The 20,556-nt window shown below is 45.2% G+C and overlaps 1 protein-coding gene across 2 annotated transcripts in view; it reads right to left on the bottom strand.

Moving 5' to 3' along the window:
- Positions 1-1,956: 1,956 nt before the first annotated feature.
- The window catches only part of TULP3 (TUB like protein 3), a 50,143-nt gene continuing 31,543 nt past the window's right edge, over positions 1,957-20,556 (bottom strand). For both annotated transcript variants that reach the window (XM_007967246.3, XM_073020389.1), the window contains 9 exons: positions 18,690-18,849; positions 17,185-17,325; positions 11,179-11,276; positions 10,272-10,475; positions 7,656-7,768; positions 6,622-6,736; positions 3,769-3,867; positions 3,213-3,384; positions 1,957-2,148 (listed from right to left, as the gene is read on the bottom strand). In XM_007967246.3, the coding sequence (XP_007965437.1) occupies positions 2,015-2,148; positions 3,213-3,384; positions 3,769-3,867; positions 6,622-6,736; positions 7,656-7,768; positions 10,272-10,475; positions 11,179-11,276; positions 17,185-17,325; positions 18,690-18,849 (1,236 nt within the window). In that variant the 3' untranslated portion in view covers positions 1,957-2,014. The remainder of the gene's footprint in view (positions 2,149-3,212; positions 3,385-3,768; positions 3,868-6,621; positions 6,737-7,655; positions 7,769-10,271; positions 10,476-11,178; positions 11,277-17,184; positions 17,326-18,689; positions 18,850-20,556) is intronic.

Genomic DNA, 20,556 nt, shown 5'->3' with positions numbered 1-20,556 from the left:
GTGTCTAGGTAGCCTCTGGAACACAGCCTTCTTAGTCTGCAGATTCCTGCTCTGCATCAGGATGACATGTTTGTTAGACATCACCTGGTTTTAAAGAACTGATGTGCTCATTGTGTTACCAAAACTTTTTTTTTTTTTTTTTTTGAGGTAAGGGACTCACTCTGTGGCCCAGGGTGGTGTGCAGTGGTGTGATCTCTGCTCACTGCAACCCCAGCCTCCCGGGTTCAAGTGACTCTCATGCCTCAGCCTCCTGAGGAGCTGGGATTACAGAGGCACACCACCACACCTGGCTAATTTTGGTATTTTTTAGTAGAGACGGGGTTTTGCCATGTTGGCCAGGCTGGTCTCCAACTCTTGGCCTCAGGTGATCTGCCTGCCTCGACCTCCCAAAGTGCTGGGATTATAGGCGTGAGCCACTGCACGTGGCCCAAGACGACAATTATGATTACGGAACATGACACTGGGAACTTCCTGAGGCACAGGACTTGCAAAAGCAGTGACACATTTTTATATAAATTAACTTTTATTTCTATAACATATAAAAGGTATAAATAGGACTTATGTAAAAACCAATCACCTGCACACACGAATTATGTGAAATTAGTTTATATATCTCTTTAAACCAGAGGGAGGAGGAGGAAGCAGGATGAGGTCCACCTGGCCCACCGTAAGTCCTTCCCCAGATGCTGTCGTGTATTAATAGCTTCTGCGGTCAACCAGAGTCATCTGCCAGGCAGTGCCTCAGGATGGGGTGGGGGGGTGATGGTGACGAGGTGTGAGGCTTCTGGGCACGGCTGTGAGGGAGGCACTTGGTGGGAAACATGCCTGAGATGTCAACAGTCTCGTCCTCACCCAGAAGGTGGGACTTGTCGCGGGGGAAAAGCCAAGGGTCCCACAGGTCCCAGCTGGCTCTCCTTCACGTGCTTATCTGATGTGGTGCAGGAACAACAGGCAGGGGTGAGCGGTTTGTCCACAGAAGGGAAGTCTGAGGGAGCAGCCACCGTGGACGTCCCACCCAGTGCTGGCAAACAGTTCTGTGCACAAGGGATGCAGCTCAGCGGTGCTGACAGTGGAGCTCACAGAGCTCCTGTATTCTCAAGGTTTGGATACATTCTGGGAGGGATGAACTGGTGTAAGAGTCACATAATACGTGGAGGGGTGTCATAATCCAAAAAATGTAGCAAAACACCTTCTATGCCTATGAACCTGGGTTGGGGGAGCCGTGAACAAAGTCCAAAGCTCTGCCACACGGGCCCGCAGTGCTCATGTCTGCTGGCTGGTCGTCCCCAAAGCCTCTCCTGCCACCTTTGTTTTTTTAAACTAACTAAATGGTCAATACTGCCATCTCTCTTGATAATGACAAAATGTTTGCACCAGATGCCAGCAGTTGTGTGTCGCTCCACACTAATGGATCCATAGTGATACAGCTGTGGGAGGCACTCCTGGGTTGAAAATGAAGGCAATGATCAAATCACTGTCAGTCTTGACTGAGTCACCTCTAGAGTTTATGCTTTCGGCCTTAATTGAAATGAAGACAATTATATACAATTCTCACATAATGGATCACAAATGTGATCACAGCCACTCTAAGATTGGTGCTGGCCAATCTGCTGTGAGGGAATGAAGAGAGACAGGGACTGCAATGTCAGTCCCTGATTCTACTGCAAGTTTCTAAGCGCAGGAAATCCCACTCTAGCTTCAGGAGACGATACGTGACAAGAACATGACTGTGCTTTAAATCATCTGTCAACCATGCTAAGTTGTGATCCCTCACCAAGTCTATGAAACCTGGAAAAGGAGTAGAGTGCACGGGGTGTGTGTGTTTTATAAATTCAGGGATCATTCCAAAAGGGGCAAACTATTGCTTTTCGTGTGTGTGTTTTATAAATTCAGGGATCATTCCAAAAGGGGCAAACTATTGCCCTTCAAGTCCTGGGGCAGGGAGGGGAAGAGGAGGCCACTGTCCGCTCCTGAAAGCTCTGTGGGGAGAAAGGCTCCCTGCCTGATTGTTCTGTCATTCACATGCCAGCTTACTGTCAAAGCTAGAAAGACCGATGCCAAAGGCCTGAACTGCGCACAGCGGGTAGTTGTAGTCCAGCGTGAACACGTCATCTGCCACGCGTCCAAACTGCATGACTATGTAGTCAGCTAGAAACACAAGGAAATCAAGATGTTAGAATAGAATGTGGTTGCACTAGGGGAAAACTTTTTTTCTTCCTCTTCTGAGCTGGGGTTTTGCTGTCGCCCAGGCTGGAGCCTAGTGGAATGGCCACAGCTCACTGCAGCCTTGACCTCCCATCCCAGGCTCAAGTGATCCTCCCACCTCAGCCTCTTGAGTAGCTGGGACGACAGGCAAGCACCACCACGCCTGGCTAGTATTTTACTTTTTGTGAAGATAGGGTCTCAGTGTGTTGCTCAAGCTGGTCTCAGACACCTAGGCCAAAGTGATTCTCCTGCCTCGGCCTCCCAAAGTGCTGGGATTACTGGCCCAGTGAAAACCTATTTATGATACGGAAAGAATCCTCCAAATAGGCTAGTTAATCACCAGGTTTCTGTAGAATAGAGAGCGGCTTGCTGGGAACGTCACAAGCTCCGTAGGCTAGAGGTGCCAGGAACCTTTATTGGGGTCATTTGCCTTTGTTTCCCAAACAACCTACTCTGTGACTTCTCTGATTTTTTTTTTTTTTTTTTTTTTTTTTGAGATGGAGTCTGGCTCTGTCGCCCAGGCTGGAGTGCAGTGACGCAATCTCGGCTCACTGCAGCCTCTACCTCCTGGCTCAAGTGATGCTCCCACCTCAGCCTCCCAGGTAGCTTGGACTACAAGTGCCTGCCACCAGGCCCAGCTAATTTTTTCTATTTTTTGTAGAGATGGGGTTTCACACTATGTTGCCCAGGCTAGTCTTAAGCTCCTGGTCTCAAACGATCTGCCCACCTCAGCCTCACAAAGTGCTGAGATTACAGACGTGAGCCATGATGCCCAGCCAACTTTTCTGATTTGCTATAGCGTATCTCTCACACTCCTCCCCCCTCCTCAACACAGTGATTCACAAGTTTTCTCCAAAACTGTAGTTTCATCTTTCCAAAGAAATCCTTTCTCTCCTCCATGATTATCTCCTCACTATCATTTCCTATCACGTACAGGGAATGTGCATTTCCCATCCTGTAAGAGCGTCTATCCTCCTCTTCCTACCCAACCCTTCCTGGAGGCTTACGGTCATTTTTGTGGACTATCTGGAAGTTCTTCACTGATGCCTGAGTGACCCGGCCACGAAAGTTGAGGACATAGGACTGAGTGTCACTGTTCCAGACGGGGGCCTTGTTGTGCAGTTCAATCAGATTTTCCATAGTTTTGTTCTGCCACCTTGAGAGCAAACTGTCATGGTTCTGTCCAAAGGGAAAATCATTACTTTGTAACTGACAACCCTACAACTCCACGAGGTAGAAGGTAGAGGAGGAGAATCCTTTCTCCATTTCAGAAAGGGTAAACCAGAAGCAAAGAATGAAAGCCAACAATGAAGACAGGTTTTAAAAATTATTCTACATTATCCAGCATTTCTCTTTGAAGAAAACATGGTTTCAAGGCAACTACTCTGCAACTGCTCTTATCCTGAGGTTCTGGAGGGCAGCTCTCCTGAAGAAGGGTATGGAGCCATGCTCCAGTGTGGGGCTCTGGAAGCTCAATTTTTTTTTTTTTTTTGGTATTAACCTCTCTGTATTGTACTACTGTCTTTTAGAGTCTTTTGCTGATTTAAATATGTTCTTACTCACGTTTCGTGGCTGATATGGGATCTGCTTATGATTCAGTGTCATTCCAGGAATGATCACAGACATTTTCCTAGGACCTTTAAATCCAAGTACGTTCGTCTCCTGGAAGATAGGAAAACAAGGCAGAACTTGGAAACAGGCGAAAAATAGAGACCACATTCTTTTATAACATGAGACTTTCTTGGGAACGTAAGATGCTTACAATATCAGGTGTACTGGCCAGGGGCGGTGGCTCACACCTGTAATCCCAGAACTTTGGGAGGCTGAGGTGGGCAGATCACCTGAGGTCAGGAGTTCCAGACCAGCCTGGCCAACATGGTGAAACCCTGTCTCTACTAAAAATACAAAAACTAGCCAGGCATGGTGGCGAGTGCCTGTAGTCTCAGCTACTAAGGAGACTGAGGCAGGAGAATTGCTTGAACCCAGGAGGCAGAGGATGCAGTGAGCCGAGATCGCATCATTGCACTCCAGTCTGGGCGACAAGAGTGAGACTCTGCCAAAAAAATAAATAAATAAAAAATATAATAAATCATGTGTACCAAAAATAATTTTATTACTTTGCTATAAACAGAGAGTCAAAAACAGGAAAGTAATATATCTTTTTATATATATAAAAATATATATAAATATATATAAAAATATATATAAATATAACTCTTTTTGTTGTTGTTGTTTTGTTTTCTGAGACAGAGTCTTACTCTGTTGCCCAGGCTGGAGTGCAGTGGCGCAATCCCAACTCACTGCAAGCTCTGTCTCCTGGGTTCATGCCATTCTCCTGCCTCAGCCTCCCGAGTAGATGGGACTACAGGCACCCGCCAGCACGCCCAGCTAATTTTGTTTTTGTTTTTTTTTTTTAAGTCGAGACAGGGTTTCTCCATGTTGGTCAGGCTGGTCTCCAGTTCCGGACCTCAGGTGATCCGCCCATCTCAGCCTCCCAAAGTGCTGTGATTACAGGAGTGAGCCACCACGCCCGGCCTCTTACTCTTGAGTCTTAAATGAGATTTGAGATAACTGTGAACAAACTGCCCAACTTTGTCAGCACCAACACATATTTATTTCCCAGTGAGGGCATGGCACTAGATTACACACAGTGAGAATGAGTTGTGGTTAAATAAGGCCCGCACTAGATGTTAAAAATGCCTGTCAAGCCAAGCAGATTATTCTTATTTTACTCTGAGACCGAGTCTTGCTCTGTCACCCAGGCTGGAGTGCAACCTCTGCCTCCTGCGTTCAAGCGATTCTCCTGCCTCAGCCTCTCGAGTAGCTGGGATTACAGGTGCCTGCCACCACGCCTGGCTAATTTTTTTATATTTTTAGTAGAGATGGGGTTTCGCCATGTTGGCCAGGCTGGTCTCGACCTCCTGACTTCAGGTGATCTACGCGCATCAGCCTCCTGAAGCGTTGGGATTACAGGCATGAGACACTGCGCCTGGCCAATTATTATTATTTTTTAAATAGGATCTCATGCTGTTGCCCAGGCTGGAGTGCATGGCGTGATCACAGCTCACTGCAGCCTCGACCCTCCTAAGACTCAAGTGATCCTCTTGCCTCAGCGCCTCCAGTAGCTAGGACTCCAGCGACTGCCACCACGCCCAGCTAGTTTTTGTATTTTTAGTAGAGACAGGGTTTCACCATGTTGCCTAGGCTGGTCTCTCCTGGGCTCAAGTGATCTGCCCGCCTCAGCCTCCCAAAGTGCTGGGATTACAGGTGTGAGCCATCAAGCCCAGCCAAGCTAAGCATATTATGTATGAAAGCTATAGAGGAAAGACACTTTACATCAAAGTGTTGAAATCAAATGGTTCTCAGGCATGTAGATAAGATCTCATGGGATTAATTTCAACTTAAGAAAGTTGAGACTTTGGAATAAAAAAACCAGCTGAGATGGGTCAATTCCTTCTTGCTTTCTCTTACTCAACAACTCTTTGAATACCTACTGTGTGCCAGACCATGTGCTAGTATGGATACAGCCATGAGTAAGAGTTCACAAGAATTTACAAACTGGTGGAGACGGTTCATGTTGAACAAATAATAACAAGTACATGTGGGTTACAAATGCCACAAGGACACAGACAAAGGAATGTCAACCACATCTAGTGGAGTACATCAGGAAAGACTTTGATAAGGCAAAAGGCAAGAAAGAGGAAAAGGCAAAAACCTCTCCAAGGAGGAAAGAGGAGTGTGGTTGGACAAAGGAACGACAGGAGGGCTGCTTCGCTAGAATGATGGGAAGTGGGGGTGAGCCAACAGAGGAGTCTGAAAGCAAATGCTGCCATGTTAGATCTTACCCAATGGGTAGTCACTAAAAGGTCTGAAGCAGAACAGGAGGATCAACTAAAGCCTTGTTTTAGGAAGATTCATTTGGTAGCAGTAGAGAATGAGCTAGATAGTTCTCAGGTCTTTCCTGGGTGTGAAATAAAATGAAAAAGTACAATAAAACAAATAATAAGATGAAATTTAAAAAGAAGTGAACTATAAATGCCAAAAAGAGGAAAAAAATAGGAAAAAGATTAAAAAGAGAAAAAAGAGAATGAACTAGATAGGAAAAGATTAAAAGCAAAAAAAGATCAGCTTTAATTTATTGTAACCTTTGGCCACTGGATAAGAAGTAAAAGTCTGAACTAAGTGGCAGCAGGAAAAAAGAAGAGGAAATAAGGGAAGAAATATTCTGAGAGTGAAAAATAATTGAACTTGGCAATTCAAATAACTAAAACTCAAATACATGGAGAAAGTGGTACAGCAACAGAAATCAGAAATAGAAACAAGCTTGGGAGGGGAGGTTCTTTGGCGACACTAGGTGAAAAGTGCCAGCAGGACATCAGGAGGGCAGGAAGTGGGCCTTGGGAAAGCAGCACTCACATAGGAGATGGCAGCCAGCTCCTGCCGGGTGTGGGCCGCTCCTACCAGACCCCGGCCCTTGATGGGGCAGATACCACGGTCGTAAACTGTAAACTTGGTCCCCATGAGGTTGGATCTGGAGTCAGGAGAAAAAGTCACCATGATGATCTGTAATTTTTTTTCTTATACAAACACAATCTAAGAGAAGGAAAATGGAAGCCTATTTTCCAAATGTCTAAATGTTCATCACTTTTTCAAAAATATCTCATTAAAGCAAGGAAGGAACTGAGATTTTCTTTTAACTTTTTATTTACTTGTTCATTCATCTGAGACAGGTTCTCGCTCTGTCACCCAGCTGGAGTGCAGTGGCAGGGATCATAGCTCACTGCAGCCTCGAACTCCCAGGCTCAAGCCATCCTCCCACCTTAGCCTCCTGGGTAGCTGGGGCTACAGGCGAGCACTGCCATGCCTGGCTAATTTTAAAAATTTTTGAAGAGATGTCTCAATGTGTTGCCCAGACTGGTCTCAAACTCCTGGCCTCAAGTGATCCTCCAACCTCAGCCTCCCCAAATGCTGGGATTACAGGCCTAAGCCACCACACCACACTTATTTTTTTATTTTTCTGAGACAGACTCTCATTCTGTTACCCAGGTTGAGGTGCAGTGGTGCTGTCTTGGCTCATGGCAACCTCTGCCTCCTGGGTTCAAGCAATTCTCGTGCTTCAGCCTCCTGGGTGGCTGGAATTATAGGTACGCGCTACCACACCCGGCTGATTTTTGTATTTTTAGTAGAGAGGGGGTTTCTGCCATGTTGGCCAGGCTGGACTCTAACTCCTAACCTCAAGTGATCCACCCGCCTTGGCCTCTCAAAGTGCTGGGATTACAGGTGTGAGCCACTGTACCCAGCCTTTTTTTTTTTCTTTTCTTTTTTTCTTTTTTTTTTTTTAAGATTACAACATCAATACATGCTAGTTGTAACCAAGATATGAACTGTTCTGCAACTATAGGAATAAGACTATCAGAAAGAATAGGACAGGGATCTAAGGTTGCTTTCACCTAAGCTTGCCGACATAACTTTCTCCTTCACGAGATAAATCAACTGGATCAATGGTGATAAGGTAGTTGGCTGTTTTGCTCTTTTTCCGCTTTCTAGCTGCAAGAAGAAATATCTGGGAAAAGAAAAAGTGTCAGTCAAAAATGAAGTCGAGACAACCCACCCCGCCCCTGGCCATGGCCGTCCTACCTATTCATTCAGCCAGTATTCAGCAAGTCCCCAGCATATGTCTAAGCTGTTAATCTTTGGGTCTTCATCCCTTTTTCTAACTCTCTTATCAGAATTCACTATCAGGCTGGGTGCAGTGGCTCACCCCTGTAATCCCAGCACTTTGGGAGGCTGAGGTGGGCAGATCACAGGGTCAGGAGATCGAGACCATCCTGGCTAACCCAGTGAAACCCCGTCTCTACTAAAAATACAAAAAATTAGCCGGGCGTGGTGGCGGGCGCCTGTAGTCCCAGCTACTCGGGAGGCTGAGGCAGGAGAATGGCATGAACCTGGGAGGCGGAGCTTGCAGTGAGCCCAGATCGTGCCACTGCACTCCAGCCTGGGCGACAGAGTGAGATTCTGTCTCAAAAAAAAAAAAAAAAAAATTCACTAACAGGGTTTTCTTCCTGTACGGTTTTTCTAAATTCACTAGCTTGAGTCTCCACATAATTAGTTACAACTTCATCCCTAAAAACTTCCAGTTAAAAAAAAAATCTCCAAAGCTGGGCCAGGTGGCATGAGCCTATAATCCCAGCTGCTTGGGAGGCTGAGGTAGGGGGATCACTGGAGTCCAGGAGTTCAAGGCCAGCCTGGGCAACCCTGCAGAATCCAATAAATAAATAACAATCAATGTTCATCCAATGCCATGATTAAGAGTCTTTCCAACTTTAGGAGAGACAGGATCCTGAATACCTTCCCATTCTTTACTGTGACGGCTTTCTTTCTTTCTTTTTTCTTTTTTTTTTTTTTGAGGCAGGGTCTCACTCTATCACCCAGGCTACAGTGCAGTGGCGCACTCACAGCTCATTGCAACCCCCGCCTCCCAGGTTCAAGTGATTTTCCTGCCTCAGCCTCCCGAGTAGCTGGAACTACAGGAGCATGCCACCACTCCTGGCTAATTTTTTTATTTTTTGCTAGAGACAGGGTCTCCCCATGTTGGCCAAGCTGGTCTCGAGCTCCTGTCCTCAAGGGATCCACCCGCCTCAGCCTCCCAAAGTGCTGGGATTATAGGCGTGAGCCACTGCACCTGGCCTGTGATAGCTTTCTTAATGCCATGGGGACACAGACAAAGGAATGTCAACCACATCTGGTGGAGCACATCAGGAAAGACTTTGATTAGGCAAAGGGCAAGAAGGGGCAAAAGGGAAGGCTCTCCAGGGAGGAAATACTCTTTTTTTCTTTTTTTTTTTGAGATGGAGTCTCGCTCTGTCACCCAGGCTGGAGTGCAGTGGCCGGATCTCAGCTCACTGCAAGCTCCGCCTCCCGGGTTCCCGCCATTCTCCTGCCTCAGCCTCCGGAGTAGCTGGGACTACAGGTGCCCACCACCTCACCCGGCTAGTTTTTTTTGTATTTTTTAGTAGAGACGGGGTTTCACCGGGTTAGCCAGGATGGTCTCGATCTCCTGACCTCGTGATCCGCCCGTCTCGGCCTCCCAAAGTACTTGAGCCACCGCGCCCGGCCTCTTTTTTTCTATATTGCTGTTGTTTGAAACCACTGTGACTTCAATGGCATGAATACCATCCTATGCAGGCATCCCTCCTAAAGTCTACTAGACTAGGACCATAATAGGGAAGCAGGAGAGTGGCAGTGGCTAAGCAGGAAGACTTTAGAATTATGCAGGAATAGGTTTGAATTTGGCTCTGCCATCACTTAGTGCAATTTGGGGTAGGTAAGTCACTCCCTAAGCCCCAGTTAGTTACCTCATCTTTAAAACAGAGATGAGAAATCCTACCTAACAAGGTGGCTACAAGGATTACAGGTGATAATACATATAAAGATATATGCACATGGTTGGTCTGTTGTAAACACTCAATAAATGGTGGTTAGAACAATTAATACCTACTATCGTTATCTCATTTCTAGGCTCTTAAAAGCATCTGTTAAGACCTGGTATTAATACAAAATTAATAAAGTTCATCAGCACATATTAAATTGGCTCAAACTTATAAAATAAATTAGAATTTCTAGGGTGAGAAACAAGACATTTAACTTGTATGTCCGTATTTCTAATTCATCCTATTCCCCAAAACTTGCTCTCCTTCCACAATGTCATGTTTTATCATAAAAAAAAAAAAAAAAAAAAAAAGAACAGTAGCATCCAAAAAGTAAATCATGGGAGACAGGTGAAAACTTACATTACAAAATACCTGTAAAATTACATTAAGAAATACCTGTTCATTTTCCCACATTGTGGATCAAGCTCTTATTTGTGGGAGGGTAGAGCTTGCTGCCTATTAGACCATGAGCTCTTTGCAGAAAATGAGAACGCGGCGTCTGGGGATTGAAAGATACAATCTACTTCTAGCTGGCTTGGTCTAATACCAGAGTTAGTTCCCTAAGGCCCATCAACAATCTATTCCCACAACATTCTTCTCTCTCTCAAGAGTTTTCTTAGAAATCAATTCTCATACCTTCTGATTTTCTTCTTTTTCCAAGTACATATAGTAGGTGGGGAAGAGGCCCCGATCCATTCCCTTTTTATCCCGGATTATCCGACATCTTACTGTGACACCTTGAGGGGCAGGACTATACACAAAGTCCTCCAGGTCGTCTATGTCTCCCAGGAGGTTATCAGCTGGTTGGGCTGCAGTAGCAGAACAGGAAGTGCCTGTATCCTGAAAGGACAGCCACACATGAGCAACAAGAGGCCGGGACTCAAAATCTGATTCTCTTTGAGAAACACTTAGTGGACAAAGCAACTTAGTAATTTACCCCTGTGTCTTCAATCTTCTGACAGAATAAGGAAAACTGAAAAGTTAAATAAGTATATGAATATTGAGAGTAATGAAGAGCTAAGTATGCAAATGGGACAAAGCCTCACAATAGCTGACCTGAGATAGAAAAAATTAGATCATAAGCTAAATTTGAGCTTAAACTTCTGAAGGAACCCTCATTCACTAATGGTATTTAAATACTGAAGATATGTTTGAGGGCTGGGAACGGTGGCTCACACCTGTAATCCCAGCACTTTGGGAGGCCGAGGCGGGTGGACCACAAACTCAGGAGATTGAGACCATCCTGGCTAACACGGTGAAACCTGTCTCTACTAAAAATACAAAAAATTAGCCGGGCGTGGTGGCGGCGCCTGTAGTCCCAGCTACTCAGGAGGCTGAGGCAGGAGAATGGCGTGAACCCGGGAGGCGGAGTTTGCAGTGAGCCGAGATCATGCCACAGCACTCCAGCCTGGGCGACACAGCGAGACTCTGTCTCAAAAATACATACATACATACACACATACACACATACACACACATACTGAAGATATGTTTGAGAAAGAGTCAAGTTAGCTCTAACGGAAGAAGTTTCAGAACTACATACAGTTGAATTCTGGCTGGATGCCGAATTTGGTCTTTCTAAACATGCTGACTGGGATCTTCCATCAGTCTCCTCGTCGAAGTTCACACTTTCAGAGATATCTAGCAGAAAAGGAAGAACTGTTAGCACTGCCAACGCTGGTTTAAAACAGGTCTTTGAAACAAAGATAGTTTCAATTTTTTTTGCTTAAAACCTTCCTAACTATTGTGACCGTAAACACAACTATTTTGTCCAAATACGTGAAACAGGCAAATTCACAGAGACAGAAAGTAGAATAGAGGTTACTAGGGAGGGGCTGGGGGCAGGGGAGAACGAGGAATTATCTTGAATGGGTGTGAAGTCTCTGGGATGATGAAAAAGTTCTGGAGATGGACGGTAGTGGTGGTCGCACAACATTGCTAATGTACTTAATGTCACTGAATCTCACACTTTAAAATGATTAAACTTGTAAATTTTAGTCAGGGCAGACTGGGTATGGTGGCTCACACCTGTAATCCCAGCACTTTGGGAGGCTGAGGTGGGCAGATGATGAGGTCAGGAGATTGAGACCATCCAGCTAACATGGTGAAGCCCCGTCTCTACTAAAAATACAAAAAATTAGCCGGGCATGATGGTACCTGTGTGTCTATAATCCTAGCTAGCTGAGGTGGGTGGATCACTTAAGCCCAGGATTTTGAGGCTAAAGTGAGCTATGCTTGTACCACTGCACCCCAGCGTAGGCGACAGAATGACACCTGAACTCTTTAAAAAAAAAAAAAGTGTACTTTTTGTTATTTGCAAGGGAAGGGAAGGCTTCAGTAAAAACAGGAAAACTTGCTAGACATTCTAAAAAGAGCTGTAGCACTAATAAATTATTATTATTATTATTATTAAGATGGAGTCTCGCTCTGTCGCTCAGGCTGGAGTGCAGTGGCACGATCTCGGCTCACTGCAACCTCCATCTCCCGGGTTCAAGCGATTCTCTTGTCTCAGCCTCCCCGGTAGCTGGGATTACAGGTGTGCACCACCAAGCCCAGCTAATTTTTTTGTATTTTTAGTAGAGATGGGGTTTCACCATGTTGGCCAGGCTGGTCTCAAACTCCTGACCTCAGGTGATCTGCCCGCCTCAGCCTCCCAAAGTGTTGAGATAACAGGTGCGAGCCACCATGCCAGGCCAACACTGGTAAGTTTTATGTTACGATGCATGTTTTACCACAATTAAAAAAAAAATCCAATGATGCATTGTTCTCTACAGCAGTTTTATTCCCCCCAGCATTTTCTTTTATATTTTTTTCTGAGATGGAGTTTTGCTCTCGTTGCCCAGGCTGGAGTGCAATGGCGCAATCTTGGCTCACCGCAACCTCCGCCTCCTGGGTTCAAGCAATTTTCCTGCCTCAGCCTTTTGAGTAGCTGGGATTACAGGCACCCGCCACCACATCTGGCTAATTTTGTATTTGTAGTAGAGACAGGGTTTCTCCATGTTGGTCAGACTGGCCTCGAACTCCCAACCTCAGCCTCAGCCTCCCAAGTAGCTGAAATTACAGGTGCCCGCCACCACACCTGGCTAATTTTTTTTGTATTTTTAGTGGAGATGGGGTTTCACCATGTTGCCAGGCTGGTCTCGAACTCCTGACGTCAGGTGATCTGCCCGCCTCTGCCTCCCAAAGTGCTGGGATTACAGGCGTGAGCCACCGTGCCCGGCCTATTGTGTACTTGAAATGGATGAGGTGTATGGTCTGTAATTTATATCTCAAAAGAGCTGTTACTTAAAAAAATTATTTGCTTTGCAAAGGACATTTTTTCCTTCTGCTCTCTAAAATATTAACTTATTATTATTATTTTTCGAGACAGGGTTTCACTCTGCTGCCCAGGTGGGAGTGCAGTGGCCAAATCACAGCCGCTCACTGCAGCCTCAACTTCCTGGGCTCACGTGATCCTCCCACCTCAGCCTCCTGAGTACCTGGGACTACACCACGTCCAGGTAATTTTCTGTAGAGATGGGGTTTCACCAAGTTGCCCAGACTGATCTCAAACTCTTGGGCTCAAGCGATCCGCCCACCTCAGCTTCCCAAAGTGCTGAGATTACAGGCATGAGCCACGACACCTGGTACCCCCCTTTTTATTGGTAGCAAACAGGCAGAAAACTCCTGAGATACCACTATCGTATGGATATCTTCACCTATTACTATGTTTTCAAATGCCATTTTTATACCAAGAACTCAGTTCACATGAATCTGTCTTGAGAGATCAAAGATTTCTCTGAAACTTTCAAGACAAGCAAATTGGACCCACTTATAGGGACATAATCTGCCAAACTGACACTTCTTAGAATTCAATCAAAACAGCACTTAATGGGTTTTATAGTCAAGATGCAACCTGTTGAGACATGAAAAGGCATTAATTCATCTGGCACTGAAAGGCCAGCTCTGAGAAAGAACACAGCCACTTCACAGAGCAGTGCAAAAGCAGACAACGTGGTATTTACGGTCAGGGATAAAGAACTAGACTAAGAATCAGAAAATCTAAATCTGCCACTTTTCAGCTAGTTGACTCAAGGTAAGTAATTTAGCTTTGGTTAAATAGAAAATCATTTTTGCTCTGACTCATCCTATCTGTCCAACCCACATCTTTTACTTTCTTTTGTTGTAAAAACAGTGGTAGTAAAATAATAGGAAAGTACCATGGTCACCGTCATGTTAAAGACAGGAGAACTGAGGCAGAGAAAAGTGAAGTTGTACGCTCTTCCTCCCAGCCAGAAGTGGCAGAATAGAAATTCAAAACCAAGCAAGCTGGCCCAAGAGCTGTGCTCAAATCCATGTCACCAAATTGCCTTTCCTACACCATGCACTCTGGTCACCTGGCCCCGTTTGCACAGACATCTCATGTTTTCACACCTAGCCTTTGCTCATGCGATTTCTTCTGCCCAAGTTTGCTTCCTAACTAGCAGTATGATCTATGACACATTACTTAGCCACTCTAAGAAGTGTGGCTTCTTTTTTTTTTTTGAGATGGAGTCTTGCTCTGTCGCCAGGCTGGAATGCAGTGGCGCAATCTCTGCTCACTGCAACCTCTGACTCCCTGGTTCAAGCGATTCTCTGGCCTCAGCCTTCTGAGTAGCTGGGATTACAGGCATGTGCCACCATGCCCAGCTAATTTTTGTATTTTTAGTAGAGACAGGGTTTCACCATGTTGGCCAGGGTGGTCTCGATCTCCTGACCTCGTGATCCACCTGTCTTGGCCTTTTTTTTTTTTTTTTTTTTGAGACGGAGTCTTGCTCTGTCGCCCAGGCTGGAGTGCAGTGGTGCGATCTCAGCTCACTGCAAGCTTCGTCTCCCGGGTTCACGTCATTCTCCTGCCTCAGCCTCCCAAGTAGCTGGGACTACAGGGCCCCACCACCATGCCCAGCTAAATTTTTGTATTTTTAGTAGAGATGGGGTTTCACTGTGTTAGCCAGGATGGTCTCGATCTCCTGATCTCGTGATCTGCCCACCTCAGTCTCCCAAAGTGCTGGGATTACAGGCATAAGCCATAGCGCCCAGCTCTATTTTTTTTTTTTTAATTAATTTTTATTTATTTTTTTTGAGACAAGGTCTCACTCTACACACAGGCAGCAACACAATCCTGGCTCACTGTAGTCTCAAACTCTGAGGCTCAAGCAATCCTCCCACCTCAGTCTCCCAAAGTGCTGGGGTTATAAGCATGAGCCACTCCGCCCAACCCAATTTTTTTTTTTTTTAAATTTTTAGAGACATGGTTTCATTCTGTCACCCAGGCTGGAGTGCTGTGGCATGATCGTAGCTCACTGCATCCTCAATAAGCTGGGCTCGAGCAATCCTCCCAGCACAACCTCTCAAGTAGCTGCGACTACCACCACACCCAGCTAATTTAAAAAATTTTTTTGTTAGACACTGGGTCTTGCTATGTTGCCCTGGCTGGTCCTGAACACCTAACTTCAAGCAATCCTCCCACCTCAGCCTCTTTAAGTGCTGGGATTACAGGTATGAGCCACCATGCCCAGCCTTTTATTACTCCTTAAAGTCCCAATTCCTGGCCGGGCGCGGTGGCTCAAGCCTGTAATCCCAGCACTTTGGGAGGCCGAGACGGGCGGATCACGAAGTCAGGAGATCGAGACCATCCTGGCTAACACGGTGAAACCCCGTCTCTACTAAAAAATACAAAAAACTAGCCGGGTGTGGTGGTGGCGCCTGTAGTCCCAGCTACTCGGGAGGCTGAGGCAGGAGAATGGCGTAAACCCGGGAGGCGGAGCTTCAGTGAGCTGAGATCCAGCCACTGCACTCCAGCCTGGGCGACAGAGCCAGACTCCGTCTCAAAAAAAAAAAACAAAACAAAACAAAATAAATAAAAATAAAGTCCCAATTCCTGATGTGGTCTATTAGGTCCCGTGTAATTACAGCCTACTTCCCTGTCCTGGCTCACCTCTCTACATCCCCCTTCCTACTCTATGACCACATGCCCTGAGCTGCTGCCATTATGAACTGGCCAGCACCTCTTCCTGAATCAGGCACTAGCTCAAATATCACTTTCTCTGGGAAGGCTCCCAAGCCTCCAAGTGGAGTGAGGCGTCGGGCTCTCTCAGGACCTTGATTTTCTAGCTCTAGCCTATTTAAGTGCATGAAGCTTCAATTAGAATAAGCGCTCCATGAGGGCAAGAACCATGCTTACTCACGTATCCTAAGTACCTAGAATGTTGCCTGAGATATGGTATGTACTCAAAACATACTTTCTTACTTTACTTTTTTTTGTTGGTTGAGACAGGGTCCTGCTCTGTAACCAGGCTGAAGTACAGTGGCGCAATCTCAAGCTTAGTGCAACCTCCGCTGCCCAGGCTCAAGCCATCCTCCTACCTCGGCCCCCCACGTAGCTGGGATTACAGGTGTGCACCACTGCACCCAGCCAATTTCTTTTTTTTTTTTTTTTTGCATTTTTTGTAGAGACAAGGTTTCTCCATGTTGCCCAGGTTGGTCTTGAACCCTTGGACTCAAGTGATCTGCCCGCCTCAGCCTCCCAAAGTGTTAGGATTATAGGCATGAGCCACCATGCCTGGACTCAAAACATACTTTCTTTTCCTTTCTTTTTTTTTGAGAAGAAGTTTCACTCTTGTTGCCCAGGCTGAAGTGCAATGGCGCAGTCTTGGTTCATTGCAACCTCTGCCTCCGAAGTTCAAGTGATTCTCCTGCCTCAGCCTCCCAAGTAGCTGGGATTACAGGCACCCACCACCACGCGTGGCTAATTTTTTTATATTTTTAGTAGAGACGGGGTTTCACCATGTGCTGGTCTCAAACTCTTGACCTTCAGGTGATCCACCCACCTTGGCCTCCCAAAGTGCTGGGATTACAGGCGTGAGCCACTGCGTCTGGCCACAATATACTTTCTAAATAAGTGAATATACGAATTTGTTTAAATGTTCATTTATTATGCCATTCCGTGATATATGAATCTCCTGATTCATATATCCCAGGACCTAGCAATGTTTGCCTAATGCAAAGAAGGTACCCAATAGAGATTCATTATTGGGCTTCAGTTTTCTCATCTGAAAAGGGGATGCTTAATCCCTTCTCATTACAAAATTATTTTTCTAAAAAGGAAAGAAGACTACAAGGGACCTTTGAAATGTATGGGAATATTTATGGAAATGAGAGCTCCAACTAGAAGAAAGGCTATCAATCATCACCAACTATGAAACGGAGGTGGAGTAGAGGGCTGAGTGACAACTCTGTCAGAAGGAGAGGGTGGGAACTGAAAATAGTCAAAAAGAGAGAAACAGTCATCTATGGTAGCTAGTATTTTAGATTTAATTATCTTTTTTTTCTCAGGCAATAGTATAAATACTACCATTGCTGACAATTACCAACATTCCGATGTAAAAGATGCTTAATACTGTCACCCCCGTGAGGCCCTAAGCCATGAGTAATTTTGAGTCATGTAGATTGTTAACCACAATGAAAAGAAAGGAAAAGATTACAAATGAGTAAGAAGACAAATTGCCTTAAAATCATTACCAGTCCTCACCATGCTTTTGGAGACTCTCCTGAAGTCCTGGCTTGGAAGTAGTATCCACGGTGTTTTCAGCATCTTCTTCCAAAACAGGGGAGCTTACTGATGGAGTGCGAACTTCATCTGGTTTCAGGACAGCAGCTGGACCATCAATACCTAGGGGACAAAATAAAATGAATTTTAAAAAAGGAGCAAAGTATTATTCACTATTTAGTTGGGTGGATTTGGCATATGTGATCAGAATTAAGAACTACGAAATCATTTTATCTCCCCTCCTTTCTTAACATCCATAAGAACATGTGTTAAGAGAGTAGGTCAGAACTGGTGTTCTTTTTTTCTGAGACAGGATCTCACTCTGTCACCCAGGCTGGAGAGCAGTGGTGTAATCACAGCTCACTGTAGCCTCGACTTCCTAGGCTCAAACAATCCTCCCCCTTCAGTCCCCCAAGTAGCTGGGACTACAGGTGTGTGCTACTACGCCTGGCGAATTTTTAATTTTTTTGTAGAGATGGAGTTTTGTTATGTTGCCCAGGCTAGTTTCAAACACCTGGCCTTAAGCGATCCACCTGCCTGGCCTCCCAAAGTGCTGGGATCACAGGCATAAGCCACCATGCCCAGCCTGGTGTTCATTTTATTAACATGCTCTATTACTAAAGTAATATGTACTTGTACTTTAGTACCTGAAGTAATATGTACTTCAGAAACTTAAGAATGAGACCAAGAAAACAAAGTAGGTCCTCCATAGTACAGATCCTGTCCAAGCCAATAGCTCAGGTGGCTTGATTTAGAGGAACTTACAATCTTATTCTTCCTCCACCCCTCACCATCTCAGATGGTCCTCTGAACTATCTATTGGAAGAATGGATGCTCTCTACCTATTCCTGGCTTCATGATTCACCTCTGCCATGATTTAACAATCAAAAACTCCTCAAATAGGTCATTCTAAACTCATTCATCTGGCATCTAGAAAACAACAGTTCTTGCCAGGCATGGTGGCTCAAGCCTGTAATCCCAACACTTTGGGAGTCCGAGGCAGGTGGATCACCTGGGTCAGGAGTTCTAGACAAGCCTGGCCAACATGGTAAAACCCCGTCTCTACTAAAAATACAAAAAAATTAGCCGGGCGTGGTGGCAAGCGCCTGTAAACCCAGCTACTCAGGAGGTTGAGGCAGGAGAATCACTTGAACCCAGGAGAAGGAGGTTGGCAGTGAGCCAAGATCATGCCACTGCACTCCAGCCTGGGTGACGAAAGCAAAATTCCGTCTCAAAAAAAAAAAGAAAAAAAAGAAAAAAGAAAAGAAAACAACAGTTCTAAAATGGACACAAACCTTAAGGCATCTTGCACTGATTATATTGCTTTTATTCTCCTCAAAGACCCCAAATGTGTTTATAAAGATTTGTGAAGGTACCTAGTAATGGTGCTAATAATATTGTCCCTTTGGTCCGTCCGAGAATCTTCCTGCCTTCTAGGTTCGTGAAAACTGTACCCCAGGAGGAAGTGATGCTGCCTAAATACACACCATGTAAGATGACATTGCTGTGGGGAGTATGACAGTTCACCAAGGGAGTCTGCTCGTCACTGGCCCTTGGCTTCGCCCGCCGTAGCCTGGCTTCTGGATTGGGCTGCACCATAAACGGCTCAAGGCGCTTTTTCCTCTGCCTCTTCTCAAGCAGTAGCCTCTGGGAAAAAAGCGACACGGTAGCCAGCAAGCAGAGTTTTGACATGACCTGGCCACTTCCAACAAAACATCTTGTAAATTATTTTTTCCCCGTTTAAGAAATGGGAAAACTGAGGCACAGAGAGGAGTAAGTATTCAATCATTTCATTTAACAAATACTTTTTTTTTTTTTTTTTTGAGGCGGAGTCTCGCTCTGTCGTCCAGGCTGGAGCGCAGTGGCCAGATCTCGGCTCACTGCAAGCTCCGCCTCCCGGGTTTACGCCATTCTCCTGCCTCAGCCTCCCGAGTAGCTGGGACTACAGGCGCCCGCCACTGCGCCCAGCTAGTTTTTTGTATTTTTTAGTAGAGACGGGGTTTCACTGTGTTAGCCAGGATGGTCTCGATCTCCTGACCTCGTGATCCGCCCGTCTCGGCCTCCCAAAGTAATACTTTTGAACATCTAACACCTATAAAGATCTATTTAAAATCAGATGATGCATTTTTTTTCTTTTTTTTTGAGACAGAGTCTCACTTGGTTGCCCAGGCTGAGTGCAGTGGCACTATCACAGCTCACTGCAGCCTCGACCTCCAAGGCGCGCCCGATCCTTCTGGCTCACCCTCCTGAATAGCTGGGACTACAGGTGTGTGCTACCGCGCCCAGCTAATTTTTGTATTTTTGTAGAGACAGGATTTCCCCATATTGCCCAGGCTGGTCTCAAACTCCTGAGCTCAAGCAGTCTGGTGCCTTGGCCTCTCGAAGTGTTGGGATTACAGGCGTGAGCCACTGCACCTGCCCCACACAATGCATTTCCAACCAAGTCTACTGAAGATGTATGGGAATCATCACAGCATTATCACAATGTGATTACAAGCTTAAAACATACAAACACACATGCACGGGGGAAAGATGGAGGAACACAGCAAGGGTGGTTTCTTCAGGTGGTAGACTATGGCATGATTATTTTCTCTTTTCTAGTCTTTTTTTTTTCCCAAAGTTTTCTCACTTTTGTAAATGGAAGAAAAAAACTTTGTTATTCTCTAAAACTCAAATTATTTCCATGTTCTAATTAGTCAAAGAGCAGTAAGTTTGGCATTCTTGTTTATCTTATATAATTAGAAATCAAATTTGGATCAAGGGTGAGAAGAAAAAAATGGCAGTTGGAACATACCAAATACAAAGCAGTCAACTCTATGAATAAGAACGAGATAAAGACTGTGGTAGCAAGAAAAGTCAGGAGAAACGGAGGACAGACCATGAGAAGAAAAAACCAATGAAATGGAGAGTACTGGCACATAGTACTAGTACCTTTTGGCAAATAAGGGCTTATAATATATAGCAATTATTATGTATCTGGGATAACTCAGAATAGGAAAAATGTTAAGCCCCGTGCTAAAAAATAAAGACATGATTAAAAAACAAAGATATTATAACCCACTTACTACTGTTTTTCAGGCAAAATAAACCATCTGTTTACTTTTTTCCATTGATACTGTTTCTAAAAAGTGCCTCCAGGAAGAAGAGTCACTCCAAGGGGCGAGACTATCAAAAAAGGAAGTGTGTTTTTCCTGAACTGGCCTGATGAGAGCACACTGATTAATTCAATAGCTCGTGTATAGAGGGAAAAGACTGGGGAGTGAAGATAACGTGCCAATACGGAACATACCATCAAGAATGAATAGGTGTTAGAGCAAGGACTAACCTATGTTTGGAGATTATTTTGAGATTTCA

This window comes from Chlorocebus sabaeus, chromosome 11 (assembly GCF_047675955.1).
Source record: "Chlorocebus sabaeus isolate Y175 chromosome 11, mChlSab1.0.hap1, whole genome shotgun sequence".
NCBI lineage: Eukaryota > Metazoa > Chordata > Mammalia > Primates > Cercopithecidae > Chlorocebus > Chlorocebus sabaeus.
The sequence above is the reverse complement of the archived record's forward strand: the minus strand, read 5'-3'. Positions and strand labels throughout refer to the sequence as shown.